The sequence below is a fragment of the Pholcus phalangioides genome, unplaced genomic scaffold (assembly GCF_987345545.1).
Source record: "Pholcus phalangioides strain wild (caught in Gottingen) unplaced genomic scaffold, Ppha-v1.0 ptg000017l_1, whole genome shotgun sequence".
Taxonomy (NCBI): domain Eukaryota; kingdom Metazoa; phylum Arthropoda; class Arachnida; order Araneae; family Pholcidae; genus Pholcus; species Pholcus phalangioides.
The window spans coordinates 50,623,593-50,649,890 of NW_028301610.1; the positions used below are offsets into that span (position 1 = coordinate 50,623,593).

A 26,298-nucleotide genomic window follows, 5' to 3' on the forward strand; every position below is an offset into this window, starting at 1 on the left:
AGACATGATGTCGGATTATCAGATTAATCTTATGAAAAAATTTAATATAAAATTAAGCTCCACAACAAAACTCGTTCCTAATTTCTATGACAAAAATAACTATGTAGTACACTATAGGAATCTCAAATTTTACATATGTCATGGTCTAGTGATAAAAAAAATCCACAAAATATTATCTTTCAAACAAAAAGCGTGGATAAAAAGTTACATTGAACTGAATAACCGCTATCGTCGAAATGCTAGCAGTGAATGTGAAAAGAATTTATATAAACTAATGAATAATAGTTTTTTTGGTAAAACTTGTGAAAACCCTCGAAAAAAAATAAATGTGCGAATAGCGACCTCAAGCGAAGAATGCAAAAGATATTTGGGAAGCCCTAATCTTGAAAATTTTTTATGCCTGAATGAAAACTTAGCCTTATTCAAAATTAGAAAAAACACGCTGTTACTGAACAAACCAATCCATGTTGGTTTCTCGGTTTTAGAACTTAGTAAGCTTTGGATGTATACATTGTTTTATGATAAATTTGTGAATTTTTATAAAGATAAAGTGAAACTTTTATACACGGATACTCACTCATTTGTACTGGAGGTCCATACAGCTGATGTATATAAAGATCTGAAAACATATTTTTCAGATATAATTGATTTTAGTAATTATGAAATAACAAATTCTCTGCACAACGAAGCAAAAAAAAACCAACCGGGTCTCCTAAAAGATGAGACTTGTGGTAAACCTATTGATGAATTTGTAGGGCTCAAGCCTAAAATGTACAGTTTATCTTGTCCTGGTGAAAATGACAAAAAACGTGCAAAAGGGATAAAGAAAGAAGTAATTGCTAAATACACTATAAATGATTACAAACAGATTCTTTTGAATCAAAATATACGAAGAGATATTCAGCATTCTATCATTTCCAAAAATCATAATGTTTTTACACAAGAACAAAATAAGTTAAGTCTGAGTTGCTTTTATGATAAAAAATATATACATGTCAATGGTATCGATGTCAGCTCTTTAGGACATTTCCGAAATAAATAATTTCAAACTTCATCTTTTACGACAGCATTCATCTACCTCACTCAGTTCAATGATAGCTACACACTGGAAGAACTAAATTTCCCTGGTCCGTTGGGTGAGCGTGAAGTAAAATCAATCTTGAGAAACGCTTCTGAAATGTCTTGGTACATTTTTGAATGTAAGGAAAATGTAGATAGAATATGTAGAACCTGCAAGTCATTTGAAAATTTTTTGATATTTGATAACAATTTGACTAAATCTTATGAAGTAATGTTGTCAACAAAATTATCATTTGAAGAAGTATTGAATACCATATTCAATTTAAATATAACAAAAGTTTTCCAATCAACTATGTTCAGTGTGGATTTTCGAAGAATTGCGCGATCCGCGATAAAAACAATTTCAAATGATATTTTTTTTTTGAATGCAGCTCATAGCGTAGCAAATGCTCATTGATGTATAGTTTAAATTTCTGAAAAAATGTGTCCAAAAGTGACGTTTATATTTTAATTTGAATATTTTATAAAATGTTTTTCAGCAAAATTTAATGGAAAGTATGAAACATTGTAACGGAGTTCAAACACACTGAGATTTAGTTTTTATATATGAATTGATGAGAAAGTTATATATATATATATATATATTGTATGCATATTATACATTATTGGAACATTTGTGATTCTGCTTAACACATTTTTGTATATAATAATGAAAAGGAGGAGGAAAATCATGGACTATCATTTTTGCTCTGTTCTTTTTTATATTTTGATTTTTATCACGGAGTATCATTCACATTGCTATTTTTCACATTTTGATATTTTCAAAAAATCAGTTCAGACATGAAATTTGTAATTTTTTAAGATTTTCACAAACTTCGATTGCACGCATGTGAAACTTGTATAGAACTTACGTAAAAATGTATATGAAATAAAAATAATGAGGTATATAATCACAGGAACTTGCATTTTCTTATATAATATATTACTATTTTTGGTATTTTAACATCAGTAGTAGTATAGAATTGAGAGAATGAGAACAGGGGCGCAAGGGGCGCATCCGGGGGCGCACCTGTGTTCCGGAAGTGGTTTACCCCCTCCCCCACTGTTCTCGTCTCTCCCCTCCCTCCACCCCTTCGGCTGGCGACGGACTTCTTTTTTCGCGAGTGGGTGACGAACTTCCTTTTCCCCCCCCGTTAAGAAAATTGTCTGAAAGAGAAGGCATGTTTATTAAAATATATATAAATAAAATATTGAGTTATGTGGAAAAAAAAAAAAAGTTTTATTCTTTTTTTTGAACCTACCGTGTTTTGCCCTGAAAAGGACATGAGGCGATTAGCCAGACCGCCACGTCTGCTACCGACCTGAGCGTGGACAGACCCCAACCATCAGCATTAAAAGATGGATGGAATACAGTCCGGACGCAGCCTCTTCAGATCATCCCATTTTTTTTTTTTTTTTTTTTTAAAGGTGGAAAATGGGTCCCCTCCATAAAACCACCGCACCGGGAATTCACTGGTAATCATCACTGGTATATGGGTCTTCTACCTGCTTCGTAAAAAAAAAAAAAACACCGGGGGTTAAGTGAGAGGGGGAGAGTCGTTGATTCGCCAATGTCCATATGCCAACGTGGAGATACCGTCATCGAGGATATATCTCTTATTGTCCAAAGGGCAAAGACTAATTTTTCTCGTGGATGTGGTGAAAAGCTGATGGTTTCGGTGCGAAATTTTTACCATGTCATGCCGATACCTCACGAGGTCATCTATGGAAGACCGATACATATGATGCCGCAGCTGTTTTTTATTGACGGCTCTGCACACCCCCTTTGCAGTTCTTTTCTCTTCTTCCGTTGTCAGCATACTATACATTTTCGATCTTAGACCCACAAATGAAAGTATCGGGGCATTTGGGGATTCGTCTTTCATTTTGCCCAGGACGGCTTTGTTCTGTACGCTGTACAGGGGGTGGTTCACCGGGAAATTTGAAGTGTCAAACTCGTCCATATTCTGGAGGATATGACGATTCAGATCATCGGTTTCGATCAGATATGCCAACGAATCAGTGTCGGTGAACAATAGCTTGGCTTTGGCACCGAAACGTTCCTTCACCCACCGGTAATGAAAGTGATACATCAAGGTCTTACTGTTATCTAGTATCGTAAAGCCCACGTACATCGGACGTACCAGTTTCAGGGTCATCTTCTTCATCTTTACGGCAACAAGATCTGGATTGAATATTCTGAAGGCTTCGAAAGCTGGTGAGGCGATGAGTTTCTTAGCCTTTTTCTCGCTGTTCACAATCTTTACGTTCACATGTTTCCGCATGTTCTCCATGGTTTTGCCAAAAACAGAGTTGTTCATTAATTTAAAAAATGATTTTTCGAAATCATTTCTCGCTGCTTGACGGCACCGGGTGTTGAACATTATGTACGGTTCGAGCCATGGACTTTGATCGAACTCAATCACTCGTTTGATGTTGGTTAGCTTCATGCCCAGATCCAGATATTGTTGAAGGTTTCTGTAGTGAATGATATAATTTTGTTTATCGTAGAGATTGGGGACAAGTTTCTTTGATTTCACCGGTTTAGTCACAGGGTTCATTTTTCTCCATGCACTCCACATGTGCGGTGAAAACATTTCTGGCGTTATCTCGATGTTTTCGGGTGCGAGAGGATACTCAGAATGATGGTCATGCAATTCACTGGGGTACAACAAATCCACCTCCAATACATAACCTTTCGGTGAATCACCGGGGATATTTCGAAAGTTGATTCCTTCAATTTCATCTTTGGAGAGCCACCGGAATCCTGACACTGGTAGATACTGGCACATCGCGTATCCATACAAATTGTTCGCATCCCAGTAAACAATTTCACGAGTTGGTTCACCGGGATCGTAGTTGGAGGAATAGCGGCTGTTGGCCTCTGCAACACGGTGCGTGACGGTTGAAACGCCACCTCTGATACCTTCCTCAAACATCAGGTACATATCGTAATCCGTCAAGAGCTCCAAATTCACACCGGTCATCCTCAGCGATGCGAGCCATGCTAATCCTGGGGATGTATACACGTGGGCGGGGTCAATTTTATAGTATCGTAAACTCAGATCTCTGAAGTTTTCAAACACATCGGCGAGTAATATGGTATCGCATTTCACATATAGGTCGTGGTACTCCCCTAAATCTTTTATGTTAAAAGTTTCCCACACGAGCTGAGCATGAGTGTAGTCCTCTACGCTGAGCTCTTCACCGGTCAATACACTGGAAAATTCTTTGCGGGGTGGCAAGGCCGTTTCATCGAACCGGGCGAAGGTGTCGATATATTCATATGGGTAGACCCCCTTTCGAACAAGTAGGTCGACATTTCTCACCGGGAAAACATCGTCCATGAGTCTAAACTCACACCGGGATAGGTTCGCCGTCAATTTCTCCAGAGATGTTGGCAAGAATTGTAGAGAGTCTAGGAACCGGAGATTACCAATGGAAAATGATATGTATTTCTCCATATTGTTTGGAATCACTGAAATATTTTTATCCTTGAACGATTCGGCGGCTTGCATAATTAAATGGCTATCATAGCCGCGCAGATTGTGCATAATCACCGGTACATGGTTTGAATACTTCAACTGCAGATTACAGGCATTGTGAATTGCGGCAATGAACTTTCCCGATAGGTGATCGTGGTGACGCACCTTATCGACACCAAGAAGTTTACCGCAAGCTTCACAGACGGACGTCTGCTCAAACTTCAGTTCATCACCGGGTGACATCTTCAGTGGCTTTATGGTGCCCAACAACTTCTGTATCTCCTCGTCTTCTTTCATGAGCATATCCATAAACACCGGAACACAGTTTTTGCCCCTATACACCACCGGGGATTTATGAAGAGACCCATCTGGTCCAACGACCACGTAGCTGAAACCACTGGGGACGTGATGTTGCATGTCGGTGCTGGAAGAACATGCCGGGTCGGATGCGCAGCCATCAAATTTCATCAACACCGACTCGAAGTCGGCATACACCACGAAAGGCACACGCAGCTGAAACTGACGTTGCGTGAACCGGAGCCACTTCTCATTTTCTGCTGGCATCACCATGCGTTGTGGCCCATGCGGTTCACAATGAACCTTGTGCTCGGTTAGTAAACGCTCACTACTGTATCTGTGTAAACAGTATGGGCAGTAAAAGGCTCGGCCGTTATGTTTGGTGAGTGAGCACAACAGACGAGTCATACTCTTTATCCACGCATAATGACATGCAGTCCCATTAGTTAAAAATAACAAATCCACATGTTTGGAGCACCGGGTATTTTTCGTCACCCTCATTGGGACGACATGGCCATCATCGATGCCATACACGTTGATGGATATATTGTTCTGCTGTTCAAACCGGGATATTTGTGATAATTTAACAGGATATGATATCCCATGCATGTGTAGCTCCCGCTCGAATTGCGCGTATTTTGTAACGCGATGTGCGTTTTTCGCTTGCGGGTGAAGCGCAGCCAGCACACTCCAGAGAAAACATTTGTCGTCAGTGTTCTGTACGTTAATCACGCCCATCTTGCATGCAATGGATGGGGGAAGGGGGATGTATGATGCAGCCGCTAGTGGCTCATACGTGGCAATGTTCACATCCATCTTCAACACCTTCTCAAATTCCCATCCACTCCCCAGACTTGTGAAATCTTCACACGACGACAAGATTTTCTCGTACTGTGCATCGATGCAATCATCTAAATCTTGTGCAGAAAGTGCCGTTTCACATCTGGAGCGGAAAAACGGTTGGATAAATTGAGTTTCCCCCGATTCGTTGGTTCTAGAGAAAAGAACGTTAACGGCAATGTACCATTTAACCCCCCCTCTCACTTGGGTTTCATGTAGTAAAATGCGCTGAAGTTGTTCTCGCACGTCATTTAAAAAAAACATCAAATCACCCTCATTTCTCTCGGATGGGCGGATGACTGTGATTGTAAAGGCATTCAAGGCATGCTGTGCGACGTCGGCAGGCTGGTTGATTGGCGGAGGTGGATCTGCAGCAGGTTGATTGACGGCCGGCGGTAGAGCATCAGGTTGATCAATTGCTTCAGGAGACCCCGCCCCACGTTGATTGATTGGTGAATCTGCAGTCGGTTGATTGACAGCTGGCGGTCGAGCATCAGAATGAGCGATCGCTCCAGGATGAGTTGATCCTTCCCCGTGTTGATTGACAACTGAGTCCCTCGCTGCCATTTGCGGGTCATTGACAATGGTCGGATGAGTCGACCCCTCCCCGCGCTGATTGCATCTTCTTTCATGAGACACTCTTTTATCACGCCTTGTGAAACGAGCCCCACATTTCATGCATTCATAAGGTCTTTCATGTGTATGCGTTGTGGAATGCCGATTCAAATCAAATTTCTTCGAAAAAACCTTCCCGCAAATCTCACATGTATAACCCTGAAAGAAAATAGAAAGGATACCCCCTTTTAATTATCGGGAAAATGCCTCATCTTATCGTATACTAACTTCGGTATGGCATCGCCTCCGAAGAATGATTACTTCATAAGAATGACTTAACAAACAACTCTTATTTACCTATTACGTTGGCGGGAAGCCTGGTAAAACTAATTTTATAGCGGACCAATTTAAAATAAATACCATTATACCAAAGCCTAACGTGGAGTTATTATTATCATGGATTCCTGTATTATCATAATTTCCCGAAAATAAGCTACAGTGATGGTATAAACCAAACCATGAAAAGTGAACGGTGGGATCTAGTAGAAACCATACTTAGATTTTCTATTTTATTTATTTATTTATTTTTTTTTTTTTTTTTAACTTGTCAGATGTTCGGCGAATAACCAATATAATATGAATAACCAAATATATGAAAAATTCTCCAAAACCGTAGAAAACATGGAACTATAATCAATTGCAAATCTAAAACCGGTAATATATATTTAAAGGGTATCTCGCTAAATTACCGGACGATTCAGTTGATAAAGGAAACAAATTTAAAATGCGTATATACATTGTTTCAAACATGCTAACACTGCGTTACTTTTACGGGGTCACTTAACTACCCCCCCCCCCCAAAATCATCATGAAACGTATATCATTAAATAACTCACCATTTTCTGCTTTTTCGATGCTGGTCCTGATGGATCTTCAGCTGCCCGCTTCGATGACTCGGGACATACTCCCAACTGCTCACTCATATCCATAGCAAAAAATTCCTCCTGCACTTCAAAAAGATCACATAATCCGTTGAATTCATCCCAAGATAAGCCGAAACTCACGAAATCATCAATATCCTGCATTACAGGCTCATCCACTCCAAAATCTATAAACGAAGGCGAAGACATTTTCGAAAACTCGAAGAAAAAACAATTCTCGGTGAAATTCACGAAAAAAGAAAAAGATTAGTTTTGCTAATGCAAAAGTATCTGGAGGTGCACAAGACAAGCTCAGATGGTTTTTCTCAAGTTGCATGAGTATATATAGTCCGTAGAATAAACTTTAAAATGCGCCAAGTTTTAAGATAAAGCCAAGTTTCTTAGAATTGGATGTCTGTACTTCATATGTATTTCTTCTATGATTTGGTGACCGGATATCGCCAACTAAGTATCCGATAAGCACGAGGTGTAAATTGACCACATGTGGAAGACCGCTTCCTCTAACATCGATTTTAACGGATACTGACCATAGACTTTGCTTCTCCAGTTGAATCTAAAAGGAAATGGGTTAGAGACATGATGCTTCGTGAAAAGGAGGATGCGAAAGCATGAAACTTCAAAAAAACCAGAAGAAACATCAGTTAAATTTAAAGGTAATGGAATTTATTCAATTAGTGGGAACATCCATGAAGATTGGGGGTCTTTAGCGACATACAAATCTTTCACAATACTTAAGAGATGGTCAACGTCCATTTTTTCCAAAAAGTTCGAGTTTCCATGGAAGTTTTCGGCAATCTTTCGGATATCGATTCTCGCGAATGCACGCTCGTAGTATATAGCTAGACGAGACACATAGCACATTTGAATACAATCATGCGAATTTTGGCCACCGGCTCCTCGATCACAACCGCTGCATTCAAAAATCTCTCCAATGTTGTGACTCAGTTCTTCCGAGAGAAGTTTCGCGAAGTCATTACACGGGTCATCACTTGAAAGTTCATCTTTTTCCGCAAGACACTCGCGCATGTAGTCCACACACATGTACTGGCGTATGAAAGACGAGCATTTGTAGCCAACGTCACCGTTGAACAGAGAGCTGCGACATTCGTGAGAGATGGTGAGAACGTTTTCCGACAATTGGTAGGGCCCATTCAACCTCCTATACATCTGCTGAATCACGAGATCGCGTCCACTCGTTCTGATTAGGAGATCTTCACAAACGATGAAGAAATTTTTTTTTGACTGATGCTTCTCGGACATCTTCTCGATCAGGCATTGGAACACGTAGGGAGTTATGGATATCCCATTTTTTGTGGGGAGGAGATAACCATTCTCGCCGTCACGGTACTCGCGTATACTGACTTTCAGCTCAGACTTGAACGAGTCAACGATGGCAAAGAGTCTATCACCCACATGAATTGCATTCTCCGGTAGGGCGTTGAGCTTGAACAGGCGTGGGCGTTTCGCGGCAGCAACTTGGCCGTCACCCTCTCGATGCCGCTTCGCAACACGTATTTTGCGAAAAGTAAGGCTGAGTCTCACACCTTTGACGTTCGGGTCGGCAGGAATGCCATGAGACCATAGTTGATTGGTTGGTGATTTCATGACTAAGAGAGAGTTGTCCTCCAGGATGTGGGTCACTGGCTCGAAACCCTTTCGAAGGAAAACCATCTTTCTCTCAGCTCCTAGGGAAACAGTCGCTATCGGGTAGTCTTTCTCCAGATCAATTTCATTGTCGCGATGATTCCCGATCCGGCGTGTTCCATCAGCATAGCGGTTGACGAGAACAAAGTTGAATTCACATCCTGTAGCGGTCTGGATAACTTCTCTCACCTCCTGTAGAGCGGGCAGCCACTGCTTCGCCATCAATCGAAGACCGCTAAAAGAATACGTTACTCCATGATCCCCATAAGCTGAATGTTGACGAGGAATTGGATATTCTTTCCCATTCACGGTGACTCTGGATAGCTCTGGCGGCAAGTAGTGGACATCTTTCTCCAGTTCTTCGAAAATTGCGTGAGGCGACCTGAAAACGTTAGCAATGTACTCCAAATTCAATCCGGATTCCATTTCGGAACAGCTAAGCAACTTTACTATGAACAAACTGCAAATGCGATCGGAGTCGTTTCGGGGGAAACTCAATTTATCCAACCGTTTTTCCGCTCCAGATGTGAAACGGCACTTTCTGCACAAGATTTAGATGATTGCATCGATGCACAGTACGAGAAAATCTTGTCGTCGTGTGAAGATTTCACAAGTCTGGGGAGTGGATGGGAATTTGAGAAGGTGTTGAAGATGGATGTGAACATTGCCACGTATGAGCCACTAGCGGCTGCATCATACATCCCCCTTCCCCCATCCATTGCATGCAAGATGGGCGTGATTAACGTACAGAACACTGACGACAAATGTTTTCTCTGGAGTGTGCTGGCTGCGCTTCACCCGCAAGCGAAAAACGCACATCGCGTTACAAAATACGCGCAATTCGAGCGGGAGCTACACATGCATGGGATATCATATCCTGTTAAATTATCACAAATATCCCGGTTTGAACAGCAGAACAATATATCCATCAACGTGTATGGCATCGATGATGGCCATGTCGTCCCAATGAGGGTGACGAAAAATACCCGGTGCTCCAAACATGTGGATTTGTTATTTTTAACTAATGGGACTGCATGTCATTATGCGTGGATAAAGAGTATGACTCGTCTGTTGTGCTCACTCACCAAACATAACGGCCGAGCCTTTTACTGCCCATACTGTTTACACAGATACAGTAGTGAGCGTTTACTAACCGAGCACAAGGTTCATTGTGAACCGCATGGGCCACAACGCATGGTGATGCCAGCAGAAAATGAGAAGTGGCTCCGGTTCACGCAACGTCAGTTTCAGCTGCGTGTGCCTTTCGTGGTGTATGCCGACTTCGAGTCGGTGTTGATGAAATTTGATGGCTGCGCATCCGACCCGGCATGTTCTTCCAGCACCGACATGCAACATCACGTCCCCAGTGGTTTCAGCTACGTGGTCGTTGGACCAGATGGGTCTCTTCATAAATCCCCGGTGGTGTATAGGGGCAAAAACTGTGTTCCGGTGTTTATGGATATGCTCATGAAAGAAGACGAGGAGATACAGAAGTTGTTGGGCACCATAAAGCCACTGAAGATGTCACCCGGTGATGAACTGAAGTTTGAGCAGACGTCCGTCTGTGAAGCTTGCGGTAAACTTCTTGGTGTCGATAAGGTGCGTCACCACGATCACCTATCGGGAAAGTTCATTGCCGCAATTCACAATGCCTGTAATCTGCAGTTGAAGTATTCAAACCATGTACCGGTGATTATGCACAATCTGCGCGGCTATGATAGCCATTTAATTATGCAAGCCGCCGAATCGTTCAAGGATAAAAATATTTCAGTGATTCCAAACAATATGGAGAAATACATATCATTTTCCATTGGTAATCTCCGGTTCCTAGACTCTCTACAATTCTTGCCAACATCTCTGGAGAAATTGACGGCGAACCTATCCCGGTGTGAGTTTAGACTCATGGACGATGTTTTCCCGGTGAGAAATGTCGACCTACTTGTTCGAAAGGGGGTCTACCCATATGAATATATCGACACCTTCGCCCGGTTCGATGAAACGGCCTTGCCACCCCGCAAAGAATTTTCCAGTGTATTGACCGGTGAAGAGCTCAGCGTAGAGGACTACACTCATGCTCAGCTCGTGTGGGAAACTTTTAACATAAAAGATTTAGGGGAGTACCACGACCTATATGTGAAATGCGATACCATATTACTCGCCGATGTGTTTGAAAACTTCAGAGATCTGAGTTTACGATACTATAAAATTGACCCCGCCCACGTGTATACATCCCCAGGATTAGCATGGCTCGCATCGCTGAGGATGACCGGTGTGAATTTGGAGCTCTTGACGGATTACGATATGTACCTGATGTTTGAGGAAGGTATCAGAGGTGGCGTTTCAACCGTCACGCACCGTGTTGCAGAGGCCAACAGCCGCTATTCCTCCAACTACGATCCCGGTGAACCAACTCGTGAAATTGTTTACTGGGATGCGAACAATTTGTATGGATACGCGATGTGCCAGTATCTACCAGTGTCAGGATTCCGGTGGCTCTCCAAAGATGAAATTGAAGGAATCAACTTTCGAAATATCCCCGGTGATTCACCGAAAGGTTATGTATTGGAGGTGGATTTGTTGTACCCCAGTGAATTGCATGACCATCATTCTGAGTATCCTCTCGCACCCGAAAACATCGAGATAACGCCAGAAATGTTTTCACCGCACATGTGGAGTGCATGGAGAAAAATGAACCCTGTGACTAAACCGGTGAAATCAAAGAAACTTGTCCCCAATCTCTACGATAAACAAAATTATATCATTCACTACAGAAACCTTCAACAATATCTGGATCTGGGCATGAAGCTAACCAACATCAAACGAGTGATTGAGTTCGATCAAAGTCCATGGCTCGAACCGTACATAATGTTCAACACCCGGTGCCGTCAAGCAGCGAGAAATGATTTCGAAAAATCATTTTTTAAATTAATGAACAACTCTGTTTTTGGCAAAACCATGGAGAACATGCGGAAACATGTGAACGTAAAGATTGTGAACAGCGAGAAAAAGGCTAAGAAACTCATCGCCTCACCAGCTTTCGAAGCCTTCAGAATATTCAATCCAGATCTTGTTGCCGTAAAGATGAAGAAGATGACCCTGAAACTGGTACGTCCGATGTACGTGGGCTTTACGATACTAGATAACAGTAAGACCTTGATGTATCACTTTCATTACCGGTGGGTGAAGGAACGTTTCGGTGCCAAAGCCAAGCTATTGTTCACCGACACTGATTCGTTGGCATATCTGATCGAAACCGATGATCTGAATCGTCATATCCTCCAGAATATGGACGAGTTTGACACTTCAAATTTCCCGGTGAACCACCCCCTGTACAGCGTACAGAACAAAGCCGTCCTGGGCAAAATGAAAGACGAATCCCCAAATGCCCCGATACTTTCATTTGTGGGTCTAAGATCGAAAATGTATAGTATGCTGACAACGGAAGAAGAGAAAAGAACTGCAAAGGGGGTGTGCAGAGCCGTCAATAAAAAACAGCTGCGGCATCATATGTATCGGTCTTCCATAGATGACCTCGTGAGGTATCGGCATGACATGGTAAAAATTTCGCACCGAAACCATCAGCTTTTCACCACATCCACGAGAAAAATTAGTCTTTGCCCTTTGGACAATAAGAGATATATCCTCGATGACGGTATCTCCACGTTGGCATATGGACATTGGCGAATCAACGACTCTCCCCCTCTCACTTAACCCCCGGTGTTTTTTTTTTTTTTACGAAGCAGGTAGAAGACCCATATACCAGTGATGATTACCAGTGAATTCCCGGTGCGGTGGTTTTATGGAGGGGACCCATTTTCCACCTTTAAAAAAAAAAAAAATGGGATGATCTGAAGAGGCTGCGTCCGGACTGTATTCCATCCATCTTTTAATGTCGATGGTTGGGGTCTGTCCACGCTCAGGTCGGTAGCAGACGTGGCGGTCTGGCTAATCGCCTCATGTCCTTTTCAGGGCAAAACACGGTAGGTTCAAAAAAAAGAATAAAACTTTTTTTTTTTTTCCACATAACTCAATATTTTATTTATATATATTTTAATAAACAAGCCTTCTCTTTCAGACAATTTTCTTAACGGGGGGGGAAAAGGAAGTTCGTCACCCACTCGCGAAAAAAGAAGTCCGTCGCCAGCCGAAGGGGTGGAGGGAGGGGAGAGACGAGAACAGTGGGGGAGGGGGTAAACCACTTCCGGAACACAGGTGCGCCCCCGGATGCGCCCCTTGCGCCCCTGTTCTCATTCTCTCAATTCTATACTACTATCAGTTGTATCTGAAATTACTTTCTGTTATGATTTTATGTATACGAAAAGCCTGTGATAATTTTTCAACCGATTGTGTCACTCAAAAAGAAAAAAAACCGATTGAATGTATGCGCTTTTCATGTTTGTATTTGAAATAAAAGAAATTCGAATAAAAGAAAGGACTAATTCGAAAATGGGAGTTGTAGGGAAAAAAATTTGTGTCACTACGTTTGCAAAATGTGACTATAATCAATTTTGTAAGCGTGGTGATGCATATTGACTTTTCCATATCCTCATGATTACGAAGCTAATGGATTTTGACTATTCTTGGCGAATGGTAAGTAAAAAGTATATATTAATAATAAAATAATAATAATAACAAATATATGTATTCAAGAAATATATATAAAATGTTATAACTAATAATACACAACAATTAATTTTTTATTGGATAAAATGCAGTCATTATTTGAATAAAACATAAAAACATAATTGCAGGTATAAATTCTTTTTTGAATACTTTTATCAATTCTTATAATATCATGATAGAGTTGTTTTACAAATTGTGAACAATAACAAAGAACCATAGATGAATGTTTAAATTTAACATCATCTTCTTTCGCTATGAACTTCATGGAGAGAAAATATTATACTTCTTGGCATTAGCACTTAGTGTACTCAAACTTGTGATGAGAGTCTACTTGCTTCACTCGAAAACAAAGTCGTCGACATTGGAGTCGGATGAAGAATTTATAGAATATCAAAACGCGAAATATATTTCCCTAATGTCGATGGTGGTCCAGAGTCGAACCAGCCTATACTACTGACACCATTCAACTCGTAAGAGAACCGTGGGTTGTTCGAACCAAAATGAGCGACCATGCACTTATCTACGCTAAAAGTCATGCTCCATTCATTTGCCCATGCTGCAATCTTGTTTAAGTTGGTCTGGAGCAACTCCCTATCGCTTTCATTTCCGATTACCCCCATTAGCTTCACATCATCTGCGAATTTGCTAGTAATCCCATCGATACCCTGATCGAGTTCGTCGATAAAAAGTGAAAAAAGTATGGGGCCAAGGACACTTGGCCCCATACTTTGCTCTGGGCATGCTCTGGGCATGCTTTCAGATGAAGAGCTTGAGAGCAATTTTCAAAAATGGTAGTGAATACCTTCACCTTTTCTCTTTCTTCTTTCAAATGAATTGCACAAATCCCCAAAACCAATGGCTTTAACGAATTTAAAAATGCGAGATGGATCGCAATGGTCAGATAAAATGTCACGAAGTGAAAGATGATTCTAACCAAAAGCGGTCGTAAAATGATGATGATGATGTGAACAAGTAAAAGCATGAGCAATGGTCAATGGACTTAGACAATGAGGGCACTCTGGTTGACTCTCTCGTAGTACAAGATACGATTGTGTTAGGCGACTGTGTCCTATGCGCAACCGGGCAAGCAGAACTTCCTCCTTTCGGTTAGTTCTGCAGCTTGAATGCCAATGGCCAAGTGTGGGCTTGATGGCATGTAATTTATTATTTACCTGATTCTCGAAAATTTCAACCAGATATAATTTCTGTGAGGTCCCCTCTTCTGTTGAAGCCACCGGGCCATGCCTTCAGACGGCGGTAACGCATATATTGTCTCCGCCGGGACAAGATGACTTTTCTTTTTGAGGTCACCTCAGCATAATATCCAGAAAATAAATATCTGTTTCCTTGATATCTTGGGCTGAGAAATAAGCAGTCTATCTCTCTACTGTCCCACCTGGGAGACATTTTCTGAAGTTACGAAATAATAGTTCAGTAATGCCTCTATTTCAGCGCTTCACACCCTAATGCGTGAAATAAGGAATTCGGGGCCGTGTCTCCAGTGGCGTACATGGTGGCATGCTTGCCTGGTATGCAAGAGGACCTGTGTTCGTGTCTCGGTGAAGACAATATGACTTTTCTTTCCGCGAGTTCAGCTCATCATAATTCCAGAAAATACTTGTTTCCTTAATAAAGTGAATGTACATCAAAAATGTTTATCAAAAATAAGTTAGGTACATCGAAAATTTTATTTTGATAATTACAACTGAAACATAATTGAAGCTTCAATTCTAGCCATTACTTCATAAGTTTAGTTATTCTCCCCAATTGATTCCGACGCCTAATTTCTTCAGAAGGCGCCTCAATCAAAGCTCTCAGTGGCTCTTCACAACAGAACGAGCATTTGGTGAACGCCATATTCTCAGAACTTAGGTAAAATATGAAAGGTATTTCTAGGACACCAATAGCGTAAGAAAAAAGTTACATCAAGAAACGGACAAAATTTATCCCTTTTAACTAAAGTGGAAACGGGCTGCTCTGGGCATGCTTTCAGATGAAGAGCTTGAGAGCAATTTTCAAAAATGGTAGTGAATACCTTCACCTTTTCTCTTTCTTCTTTCAAATGAATTGCACAAATCCCCAATCACTGTAAACAGGGGCGTAGCCAGAAATTCCGTTCGGGGGGGGGGGAACCAAAGTCATAGAACAACAGATTTGGCCATCTTTTTCTCTTTTTACGGTTATTTTCTCACATTTCGGGGGGGGGGGGGGGGACCAGATCCCCAAGTCCCCCCCCCCCCCCCGCGTACGCCCTTGACTGTGAAACTGCAAGTGGCGCATATGTAAGTGGAGGTTTTTCTTCTTACTCATCATTTTATGAAGGCTAATGAAGGTAGAAAATGAAAAATTCAATTTTTTGGAGATCAAAAGTCATTTAAGGGATTAGGTGCCAATGTAGGCAAAATTTTTATTGGGGGAGCAATCGCTCTCCTTGCTCCCACACTGGCTACGCCACTGGATCCCAGGGATGTCCGTTCAATGTTCTATCACTCTCGGCTTAGTTCACCACGTTCGGCGCCAAATGGACCGATGTTATATCGCCAATTCACAAAGATTCGACCATGTTGTCCTTATTGCTGTATTGTATAGTAATAATTTCTCTGAAAATATTCACCTTTGACACAAAACCTAAAAAAATCGATCCCCTTCAGTTGGCGTCCTCTACAACCGCGTAGTTCTCAGGATTCAAGATCCGGCCCTGATAGTATATGCATCAAGTACAGTCAGGGCCCCGGGCTCAGGAATTTCGCTGCCCGGTCCAAAAAATTTTATGCAGTCGCTCTCCAACATATAAATTTTTTGACTTACGAACATAAATCTTGAAAAGGAAAAATTGTTCAGAATAGGGAACTCATTTTATTACATTCATTTTTTCGTTATTTCATTAACGCGTTGATAGTTGAGATCGTAATCGATAGAGTCCGGAAGTTTAGGCACTAAAAATGGTCGCAATAGGTACCAAAAAAACATTTATAATTTACAGAAGGAAGGAAAAAATAATTAAAAACTAAGCAACTAAGAGGTAAAACTAGCTGAAAAATTGGTTGCACTTAATCCGCCCGATTCGGTGCTCCGTGCATGCGCACAGCCTACAATAGCGGTTTTCAACCCATGACCGGCGGACCAAATATCGCCCTCCGAGCTTTTTGATGTAGCCCACCGACCAATTTTTGAATGTACATAGAAAAACGACTAAATTCCAAAAAAAAACCTAAAAAATAAATAAATAAATAAATAAATTCGTATTAGAGCTCTGGCCACTGAAATCGGTACTGCTATATTTAGAACTGTGAGATACTTTCCAGATTCAATAGTAATGTGTGCATTTGATACATTGAAAGGGCCATTCTGTGGAACCCTGAGCCAATCATGACTTCATATAAGCTACATATTTTGAGAGTCCAAATCTGGCATCCAAAATGGATACATAATTACAGAATTTGTAGAAATACCGAAAAACATCTTAATAAAAGAAATGATTTTTGAATTTCTGAAAAAATAATTTCATAATTTATGTTAATTTTTAATTAATAAACAATTTTACGAAATTACTATGAGAAATAGTTTCAGAACTATTAGAACGAACTTTAACAATCTTTTGATTTTTCTAAGAACACTAAATGAAAAAATTGACATAATTTGTTTAAGTGAAATATAGATAGACGAAAATGAAGAATTCAATTACTATATATCAAATTATGAACATCTCAATGATTATTACTGTTATACAAATTCTAGAAGTTACAATAGATCAGGGGGAGTAATTATGTATATAAATAAAGAAATTAAATCAACACAAAAAAAACATACTAATTTCACTACAGCAGAAGATTTGTTTATACACCTCACAGAATATGATGTTAATATTTTGCTCTTGTATCGTTCATACGCATACATAATTACACAATTTAATGAAGAATTAGAAATCAATATGAACAAATTGAAAAGCAACATATTAATTGTTGGCGATATCAACATTGATCTATGTAGTAAAACTAATGGAACATCACAATATTTAGACACAATGGCCATAAATGGATTCGAACCACTACACAAAAAAATAACACGAGAAACAAAGGAAAGTCACACATGCATAGATCACGTCTTTTATAGAACAAGAGGGAATACTTCACAAAACTTCACAGTAGTTAACACTGATATCACTGACCACTACCCAATATTAGGAAGTATAACCTTCCTTGAAAAACGAGAAGAGAATTTGAACGATGGAAATGATGAAATAACGAAAATAGATTATATAAGGTTTGAACAACTCATATCAAAAATTAATTTCAATTGCATACGAGAAAATGATTCAGTACAAAATAAATACAGACATTTCTTGGATATAATAACATTAAATACTAATCTCTGGACTAAAGTTTCAAAAAATTACCCTAAGAAAAATAAAAAAAAAAATGGATAACTAAGGAAATACTTGACAGAATCAACCTGAAAGAAAAGCTATATAAAAAAACATAAAAAAAATCCATACATAACCTTATATGAGAACGAGTACAAAAGTTATAATAAAAATTTGAAAAACTATATAAAAAAGGTAAAACAAGAATACTTCCAGAAATTTTGGAATGTTGGTTTCGGGAATTTTTGTCATTCCCACTCACCAGCATGTGATATTTTGACAGGTCTCTTAACACTTTCGTAATCATCAAGCTTTTCTGACAGTTCGGTAGGAGACACAAAATTACTCCATTCGTCTAAATGATAATCTTGGAAATCAACCGGGCTTCGCTTTTTTAATTTGATCCGTGATGATCAAATCTCTTAACTGATCGAATGTTGTTACTTTTAAAGCGGACGTCCAGCCATCAAAATATGCGCATAATTCGCGATGAAAATCTCGCCAAGTACTGGTCTGCTTCTTCTGATGCGAGACAAACAGCTGACGAAACTTTTCCGCCGTCAATTTGAATCTTTTCATCAACAGTTCTTTTACAAGGTCGTAATTCTCCACATTCTCCTCGGGTTCTCGTGCAATCAGTTGGTTTATTTCATAAGGTAATAGTCCTAGAAGATGAGTGACCCATTCCTTCTTTGGTAGTGATACCCGGCGAGCTTGCCGCTCAAAGAGCACAAGGTAGAGAGTTATATCGTCACTTATATCGAATCTTTGCATCAGGTTTTGGAACTCTCTGCCTGGACTTTCAGTGTTTTCAAACTGAGTCCTTCCACTTGATCGGGATGCAACCTCGATTTTCAGTTTCTCTATTTCCAGTCTCATACGTTGTTCTTCCATTGCGTCTCTCCTGCGTTGCTCCTCGATTTAATCTTTCCTGCGCTGCTCTTCCTTCCTTTCAACTGTGATAGTTTTTAGCAACTCTTTGCAAAACTCCTCGTCATATTCTTCGCTTTCCAGAATGGCGTTCTTGAGATCTATGATTTTGAAATCAGGGGGCGTGTCCAACCCTAATTCACTCGCGAGCCCCTTCAAGTCCTCTTTGATGTGCCAAATAAGACATGGCGACCTCGTGTAAAAGGACGTAAATGACACTGCAATGTACTTTCGGTCAGAAACACTTTTTTTTTCACGGGCACGAAACACTTATCGCGATCCACATTTACCACGGACGCGCACTTTTCGAGTCTTGGCGACCCACGGAGAAGACGAAACGGATCGCGAAATCTCCAGCACAGTCTTGTGAAGACGAAACTGATCGCGAAATCCTCAACAGTCTCGCGAACTATTCAGCACGGTCTCGCGAACATAAAACCGATCGCGAAATTTTCAGCGCAGTCTCGCGAACATGAAACTGGTCGCAAAATCTTCAGCACAGTCTCGCGAACATGAAACCAATCGCGAAATCCTGAGTCGGGCTGACTCCCATGAAGACGAAACCTTCCTGCAATCGTTGAATCTCCGAGCCTGGGTGGCTTACTTGAATCAGCACGCTCCGCCAACGAAACTTGAATCAAGACGATTCGCCATCACATCAAAATGCGACGAATTCAAATTGAATAGGCTCCAACAAAGACGAAACCTTCTTGCGATCGTCGAACCTCCGAGCCTGGATGGCTCACTTGAATGGGAAACTCGAATCAAGACGATTCGCCCTCACATCCAAATCCGATGAATTCACATCGATCCCTGCCGAGCCCCCAATTTCTCTGTGGGCTCTACACAGAGAAAAACATAGTCTCCATTTGTGAAACATTTATTACGCGCACAAAACATACAGGACGATCATACACAGACATACAAAAAAAACGCGGCCTTTCCCGCCGACTTCTCCCGGCAAACTCACTGTTGCCAAAACTAATCTTTACAATAATGATTATTCCCTTGCGTGCCGCCGTGCCATCTACCTATAACAAAAAGAACTATAACTAAAAATCCTACATATACTTTATATCGAGAATTCCACACTTAGACAGAATAAAAAATTATACCGTCGATTCCGCTTATAAAGTTTTTAAGAAACCGCAACTAAAGCACGTTATAAGCGGGAAATGTCTAAGAATTATAAGACATAGTTTTTTTTTAAATTTATTAACAAACATCACGGTACATATGGAGGGTTGAGAAATCAAGTGGTGTAAGTCCAGATTTGGTTTATGTGTGTAGTCCTACTTAGGGCCGTATTCACCGACATGGTTTAAACTGTAGTCACAATTTTTGGATAAGAGATCTACATAGATTGGTTAAAAACCTGAATTTAACCAATCCGTGCCGATCTCTTATCAAAAAATTGTGACTGTAGTTTAAACCATGTCGGTGAATACCGCCCTTAGTTACATAAAATAACTAAGTATTTTGATGCTCCTTAGAAATGATGTGGTGCAAGTTCGAGCTAATAAAATAGCCTACAGATAGCAACAATATAATTTTCCTGACAAGATAATTGTTAGTACTGTAATTTCAAATGCATATTTCTTTCTCTTAAAAAAATTTCAAAATGATTTACACCACTTGAATTCTCAACCCCCATATAGAGATTTAATAGGAAGAAATTATGTATTTGTTATTCCATTAGATATCTAGTGTATATTGTACAGGATGTAGTTTGTAGTAAGAAAAAAACAAGAAATATATGTTACGTTTTCATTAATATACAATGCATCTTTGAATAAAGGTTTTCTTTATCAAAAAATCCATCATAGATGTTGTTTTTTTTCCCTCTTGCCAAAGTTAAGCTATAACAGTGAAGTTTCTGTAAAATCTGCATAACATCAGATGGCACATATACTTGCCCTTCCACAAAATATCGAAAAGTTTCCAGTCCTTCACACTACAGCACTACAGATTTAAGAATTTTTATTTTAATTATGTTATCCTCTAAACTGTTAGAGCAGGGACGCCGGAACATATTTGCTGGTGTTGCTAAAGCAATATCAATCATTAGAGCCCGGAAGTTCAGGCAAAATGCCCATTTTTGCCTATTTTCAAACTTTTTTGGTAAAAATGCCTTTTTGAAATTTTCGTGCTATAAATGCCTATTTCAACATAATTTCAAGTTTATTAGTGAATTTCAGAGGCTATAATGTGTAAAACTTGGGTATTTTGGGCATTAAAAACTTCAAAAAAAATCGTAATTTTTAAAATTTTCCAACTTTCAGTATTAATTATTATTAGAAAGTTCCCTTCCAGCCTATTTCACGCAAATAAGTGATCTGGCAGACTGGTGTTGCCCTGCATTAACTTTGCTTTGGCCAGATGGTGTTAGATGCAAATGATTTTGTTTCAGATGAACGCAGCCCGTGTTAGAAAAGCAGAAGAAAACTAGAAGTTTTTGTCTCTCTCCCGCACGCTTCACATAATGTCTCGGCCAGGCATTGGACTGCGTTGTATGTGCATAGCTGGCTGATGGCTGTTCCAAGAGGTCATGGATTGACGTCATGGCTTACACAAGGCGGAGTAGAAGCAGACAGGCCCATGGTGTTTTGATTTTATTTTTTGTACCATAAATGCACTGCAAACAACCATGGCTATTTATTAAACATACATACAGCATTTAATATTCGATTAAATTGACCAGAGTGGCCCTCAGGGGAGTTTGCAGATACGACCACACAGGGCCCCGCGCTTGAAGGGGCCCTGTATTCATTGGCGTACACAAAGGGGGGTTTTGGGGTTCTCACCCCCCCCCCCAGCCAAGATTATAGTGTAGCAGGAAAAAACTAACCCCCCCCCCGAGAAAATACTGCGCACGCCTATGCCTGTATTTACCCTCATATGTGGTAATATTTAAAAAATTTGTTCTATTTTTGTAAAAAAAATGAGATAGCACCGTTTTTTAACTATAAAAATGATAATGTAGCCTCGTAGGGTTGAAACTACTATATTTTTATTTTTCAAGGGACTGAAAATTTACATCTGGGGGGGAAAAAAAATCCGGCTCACGACAACATATACACCGCGTGGGCGACATCACAACAACTTCGTTCGAACCACTCTCTAACACGACTGCCACGAGAGCGAATCTCGGGCGCGCCACCTATATTCGTGAATACGGTCGGCTTTGACCGTCACAATAATGATTATTCCAAACAATACAGCAAATAAATGAGAATTATTCGCAACTCGAAGGAGCCCCCACAGATTATTTTCTCTACCGGATCCACGTCTGGTAATGGGGGGTCCGGGAATTACCCTAATCCTGATGATCTACTAACATTTTATTCTGGGCTTGAAATCAATTTAACTTAGATAATAATGCAGTTATTACAAACTATAATTAAAACAATGGACGGATTAAGTGCAACCAATTTTTCAGCTAGTTTTTGGACCCTAAATATCTTTGTTTTTAATTATTTTTCTTCCTTCCAAAACTTATAAATACCTTTTTAAGTGCCTATTTTAGGCATTTTTAGTGCCTTTTTGCCTGCCTATTATAATTTTTAGTGCCTAAATTTTCGCGCTCTACCACATCATTTAAAAATAGGTCATATAGCACACTGAAAGCGCTTTTCTATATTTGCGTGAGAAAAAAAAGAAATTTTAAATCGCTATTAATTTCAGTGATTTTTTCGCCTCTTTTACGCACTACCAACAGCTACCAATCTCCCCCTCCTTCCCGGGAACCTATCAATTGATTAAAACCTTGCATATCTAAAATATCTAGCACTAGCTCATTAGTCCTGGGGATGACAAAACAGTATTCGGCTAAAAAGGCATCCGTAACCGAATGCCATTGTCATCTAGGGTGCCATTGGATCTTTTAGGTTGTTGTATTGGATACAAAATAACATAGGAGGAATAGGAAAAAAGTTTGGGACCTATATATATATATATCATTAAGGTCGTTATTATGGAACGGTTACAATAACGCATTGTCGTTATAACAACTAATACTTTCGTGTAACCAGGGCCATTTCGGCAAGTTTGAAAGCTCGTAGCCTAAAGCCTAAAAATGTTTTGGTGGTGGGGGGGGGGGGGGTCTTTCAACCTCCGTTCAATCAAACTACGAATAACAAAATAAAACGAAATAGGAGAAAGAAGAAAAACATTCATAATGTATAAAATACTAGCTGTTACCACGGCTTCCCCCACTTGGATTTAGTAATCTGAAAATCACTCGGCGATGATTCCTCATATAGCATTTGAACACCTCATGACCCCCTTGGATGTTGAATTTTCAGAAATCATATCTTAGTGGATATCTCATTATAAAATATAATATATAAATGACCAAATTCCATACTTATAGCTTCAGTGGTTTCGGCTCAGCCATGATTGCTTCATATAACCTCTGAACCCCATAATAAACGGATCGAGTTACGCAGAAACCCTTCTTACCAAGGTCGCAGAAGTAAAATAAATATATTTTTTCCAACAAATATATTTTTATCGTGCTAAAAATAAAGCGTCTCAGCCTCAACTGATTCGATTCTGGAATTTCTATAAATTCTAGAGTAATTTCTTTCATAAATTTTGGATTTTTTTTCTTTCATAAATTTTGGATTTTTTTCTTTCATAAATTTTGGATTTTTTTTCTTTCATAAATTTTGGATTTTTTTCTTTCATAAATTTTGGATTTTTTTCTTTCATCAATTCTGGGATTTTCTCTCTCATTAATTCTGGGATTTTCTCTCTCATCAATTCTGGGATTTTTTTTCTCATTAATTTTGAATTTTCATCAATTCTCTGATTTTTTCCTCATTAATTTTGAATTTTCACCATCAATATGAGCTTTTTCTCTCATTAATTCTGAATTTTCATCTCAATTCTGGAATTTTTTTCCTATCATTAATTCTGAATTTTTTCCTATCATGAATTCTGAATTTTCATAAATTCTGGGATATTTTTTGTAAATAAAATTCTGAATTTTCATAAATTCTGGGATATTTTTTGTAAATAAAATTCTGAATTTTCATAAATTCTGGGATATTTTTTCTAAATAAAATTCTGAATTTTCATAAATTCTGGGATATTTTTTCTAAATAATTCTGAATTTTCATAAATTCTGGGATATTTTTTCTAAATAATTCTGAATTTTCATAAATTCTGGGATATTTTTTTCTAAATAAAATTCTGAATTTTCATAAATTCTGGGATATTTTTTCTAAATAATTCTGAATTTTCATAAATTCTGGGATATTTTTTCTAAATAATTCTGAATTTTCATAAATTCTGGGATATTTTTTTCTAAATAATTCTGAATTTTCATTAATTCTGGGATATTTTTTCTAAATAAAATTCTGAATTTTCATAAATTCTGGGATATTTTTTCTAAATAATTCTGAATTTTCATAAATTCTGGGATATTTTTTCTAAATAATTCTGAATTTTCATAAATTCTGGGATATTTTTTCTAAATAATTTTGGTTTTTTTCCCCATCACTCTGGGTTTTTTTTCATTAATTCTAAATTTTCATTGCTGAGTAGATATTTTTTAGCATTTCTGCATATTCTTTGATAAATGTGTGCACGAATGTTTGAAAATTTCAGATTCTCTTTCCCCCTCAAAAAATATAAAATCGGGGTCGAGTACAAAAGCCTGAATAACCAAGAGTGGAGATTGAGATGTTCGGAAAAGAAAATTCACATTCCTCTGTGGAGAATCGAACCACCAATCTCACTGGCCAGGAGATTGTTCAAACCATTGAACCACAGAGGACAGACTTTCTTTATTCCTTAGAGCATATGTATGAATGCTGAACGGGACTGCGCATGGACAGCCTAGCTCAGCTAATAGCTATAACGACGTTAGCCCCTATATGGCGACATATAGAGAGAAACGATGTTACTCTCCGCTGTTCATACTAACGAAGTGGTTAGAACACTCATCCGAACAGTGAGAGATTGGTGGTTCGATTCCCCACAGAGGAATGTGAATTTTCTTTCCGAACTATACATCTCGATCTCCGCTTGGTTATCCAGGCTTTCGTACTTCGTATGAACGGCGAAGAGTGACATTTCGTTTCTCTCTATATCGGGGCTAAGGATCCCCGAAATTATTTTCGTACCGGGCCCCGCGTGTCATAAGGCACGGGCCTATTGCGTCCACAATGGCCCTACACATAGGTGGGTTTTTTCATGAAATTTTTCCAAGCTATTCGGATTAGCGGGTTCTAGTTTTATACAGAAAAAAATACAGCCTCTCACCTCTCACATGCCAAATTATATGCAATTTGTAAATTACACATCATACTATCCGCCTGCATACATGTGTATACAGTATTTGTTATTAATTTTTTCAATTTTCACCAGAAGACCAAAGCTGCAAGTTTAGATTAGATTCCATACAAAATGCGCAATGAATAGCGTAAAACAAAAATGATTTGCATGTTTTAATAGATAAGAAATTCCAGCTGGGGAGATCATAAGTATACTTTGAAAATGTTACGAAATTTTTCTTCCGTGGAATCATCAAAAAATGAATACGTATTGTTTGAAAGTTTGTTACGAAAGAGCATTTTTGGAGACAATTACCGATAAATAACAGGTGATGCGAACATAGTGCCTTGAGAAATATATAAAAGGCTGTCCCGCATGAATCTTGCTAAATATCTGAAGGAATGGCAACCTTCGCGAAGTATTCAACTGGATTTTCGGTGATGCATGCCATTCAGGACCAAACGGGTAAGATTTTTTTCTTTTTGATTGCCACTTAAATAATCATTTTCATTATAACACCACAAAGTTTTCATATGATGGCATTTTTTTTTTTTTTTTTTGCAGCCTTAACAGAGGCATTTAGAAAAAGTCTATTCAATTAATACGTAGGTTATATTCAATCACCATCAGTGACATAAGTTCATGTATTGAATGGTTAATTTAATACTATTGCTTTTCGTACCATGTATGTCTTCTAATTTTTCTGATTACAGAATGCTTACCGAAGAATTACCGAAAGAATTCGCCTTATACTAAAGAAAAAAATTTATCAAAGAAACCACCACAGGGTGACACAAGTGAACTACCACCGGAGCGCGGCCCATGCTCACCGCCTCGTAAACGAATGCGACTCGATGAATCCTATATGCATAGAAAAATTGGACATTTAAACTACCTTCCGGGTATGAATATGATGTAATAATTGTGTTGATTAATTCAAGCGTAATTTGTGATCAGATATTCTCGTGAATATGAAAACCAAATCGGATACAATCTCTTCGAGTAATATATTCAAGATTGTTTGGAAAGTGATGCATTTGAAATTTCATGTAACATTTCAATTAACAGGATAAAAATTTGAATAAATATTTGTATAGCACACACAAAAAGTTTTTTTTATTTCGCCTCAAACGTTTCTCAGAAATTTTTATTTTTCATTCCGTTCAATTGAATCCTTTCCGAATAATCTGGAGCTAAAAATTTTAACGAGAAAATACCGGTATTTATGGCAAGCGCTGGCATCGCGACAGAAAATAAAAGGTCATGCTATATATCTTCT

General features: G+C 39.1%; 2 protein-coding genes across 2 annotated transcripts; one reads left to right on the plus strand and one right to left on the minus strand.

Annotated features, from left to right (window-relative positions):
• Positions 1-2,597: 2,597 nt before the first annotated feature.
• On the minus strand, positions 2,598-7,366 carry LOC149074065 (uncharacterized). The gene is made up of 3 exons (XM_089247301.1): positions 7,133-7,366; positions 5,944-6,455; positions 2,598-5,784 (listed from the first exon to the last, which is right to left on the minus strand). The coding sequence occupies exons 1-3, from the start codon at positions 7,364-7,366 to the stop codon at positions 2,598-2,600; spliced, it is 3,933 nt and encodes a 1,310-aa protein (XP_089103427.1).
• Positions 7,367-10,021: 2,655 nt separating this feature from the next.
• LOC149074066 (uncharacterized) lies at positions 10,022-12,532 on the plus strand. The gene has a single exon (XM_089247304.1). It carries the CDS (start codon positions 10,022-10,024, stop codon positions 12,530-12,532), a length of 2,511 nt encoding a protein of 836 aa, XP_089103430.1.
• The last annotated feature ends 13,766 nt before the right edge of the window (positions 12,533-26,298 follow it).

What these genes read in the sequence shown, in the direction of transcription:
- LOC149074065 (XM_089247301.1), bottom strand. Translation starts at nt 7,366, where the DNA reads ATGTCTTCGCCTTCGTTTATAGATTTTGGAGTGGATGAGCCTGTAATG. An exon ending in CATCGAAAAAGCAGAAAATG is followed by an intron (nt 6,456 to 7,132) that starts GTGAGTTATTTA and finishes ATTTTCTTTCAG; the next exon opens with GGTTATACATGTGAGATTTG. An exon ending in AGAAATGAGGGTGATTTGAT is followed by an intron (nt 5,785 to 5,943) that starts GTTTTTTTTAAA and finishes TTTCCGCTCCAG; the next exon opens with ATGTGAAACGGCACTTTCTG.
- LOC149074066 (XM_089247304.1), top strand. Translation starts at nt 10,022, where the DNA reads ATGCCAGCAGAAAATGAGAAGTGGCTCCGGTTCACGCAACGTCAGTTT.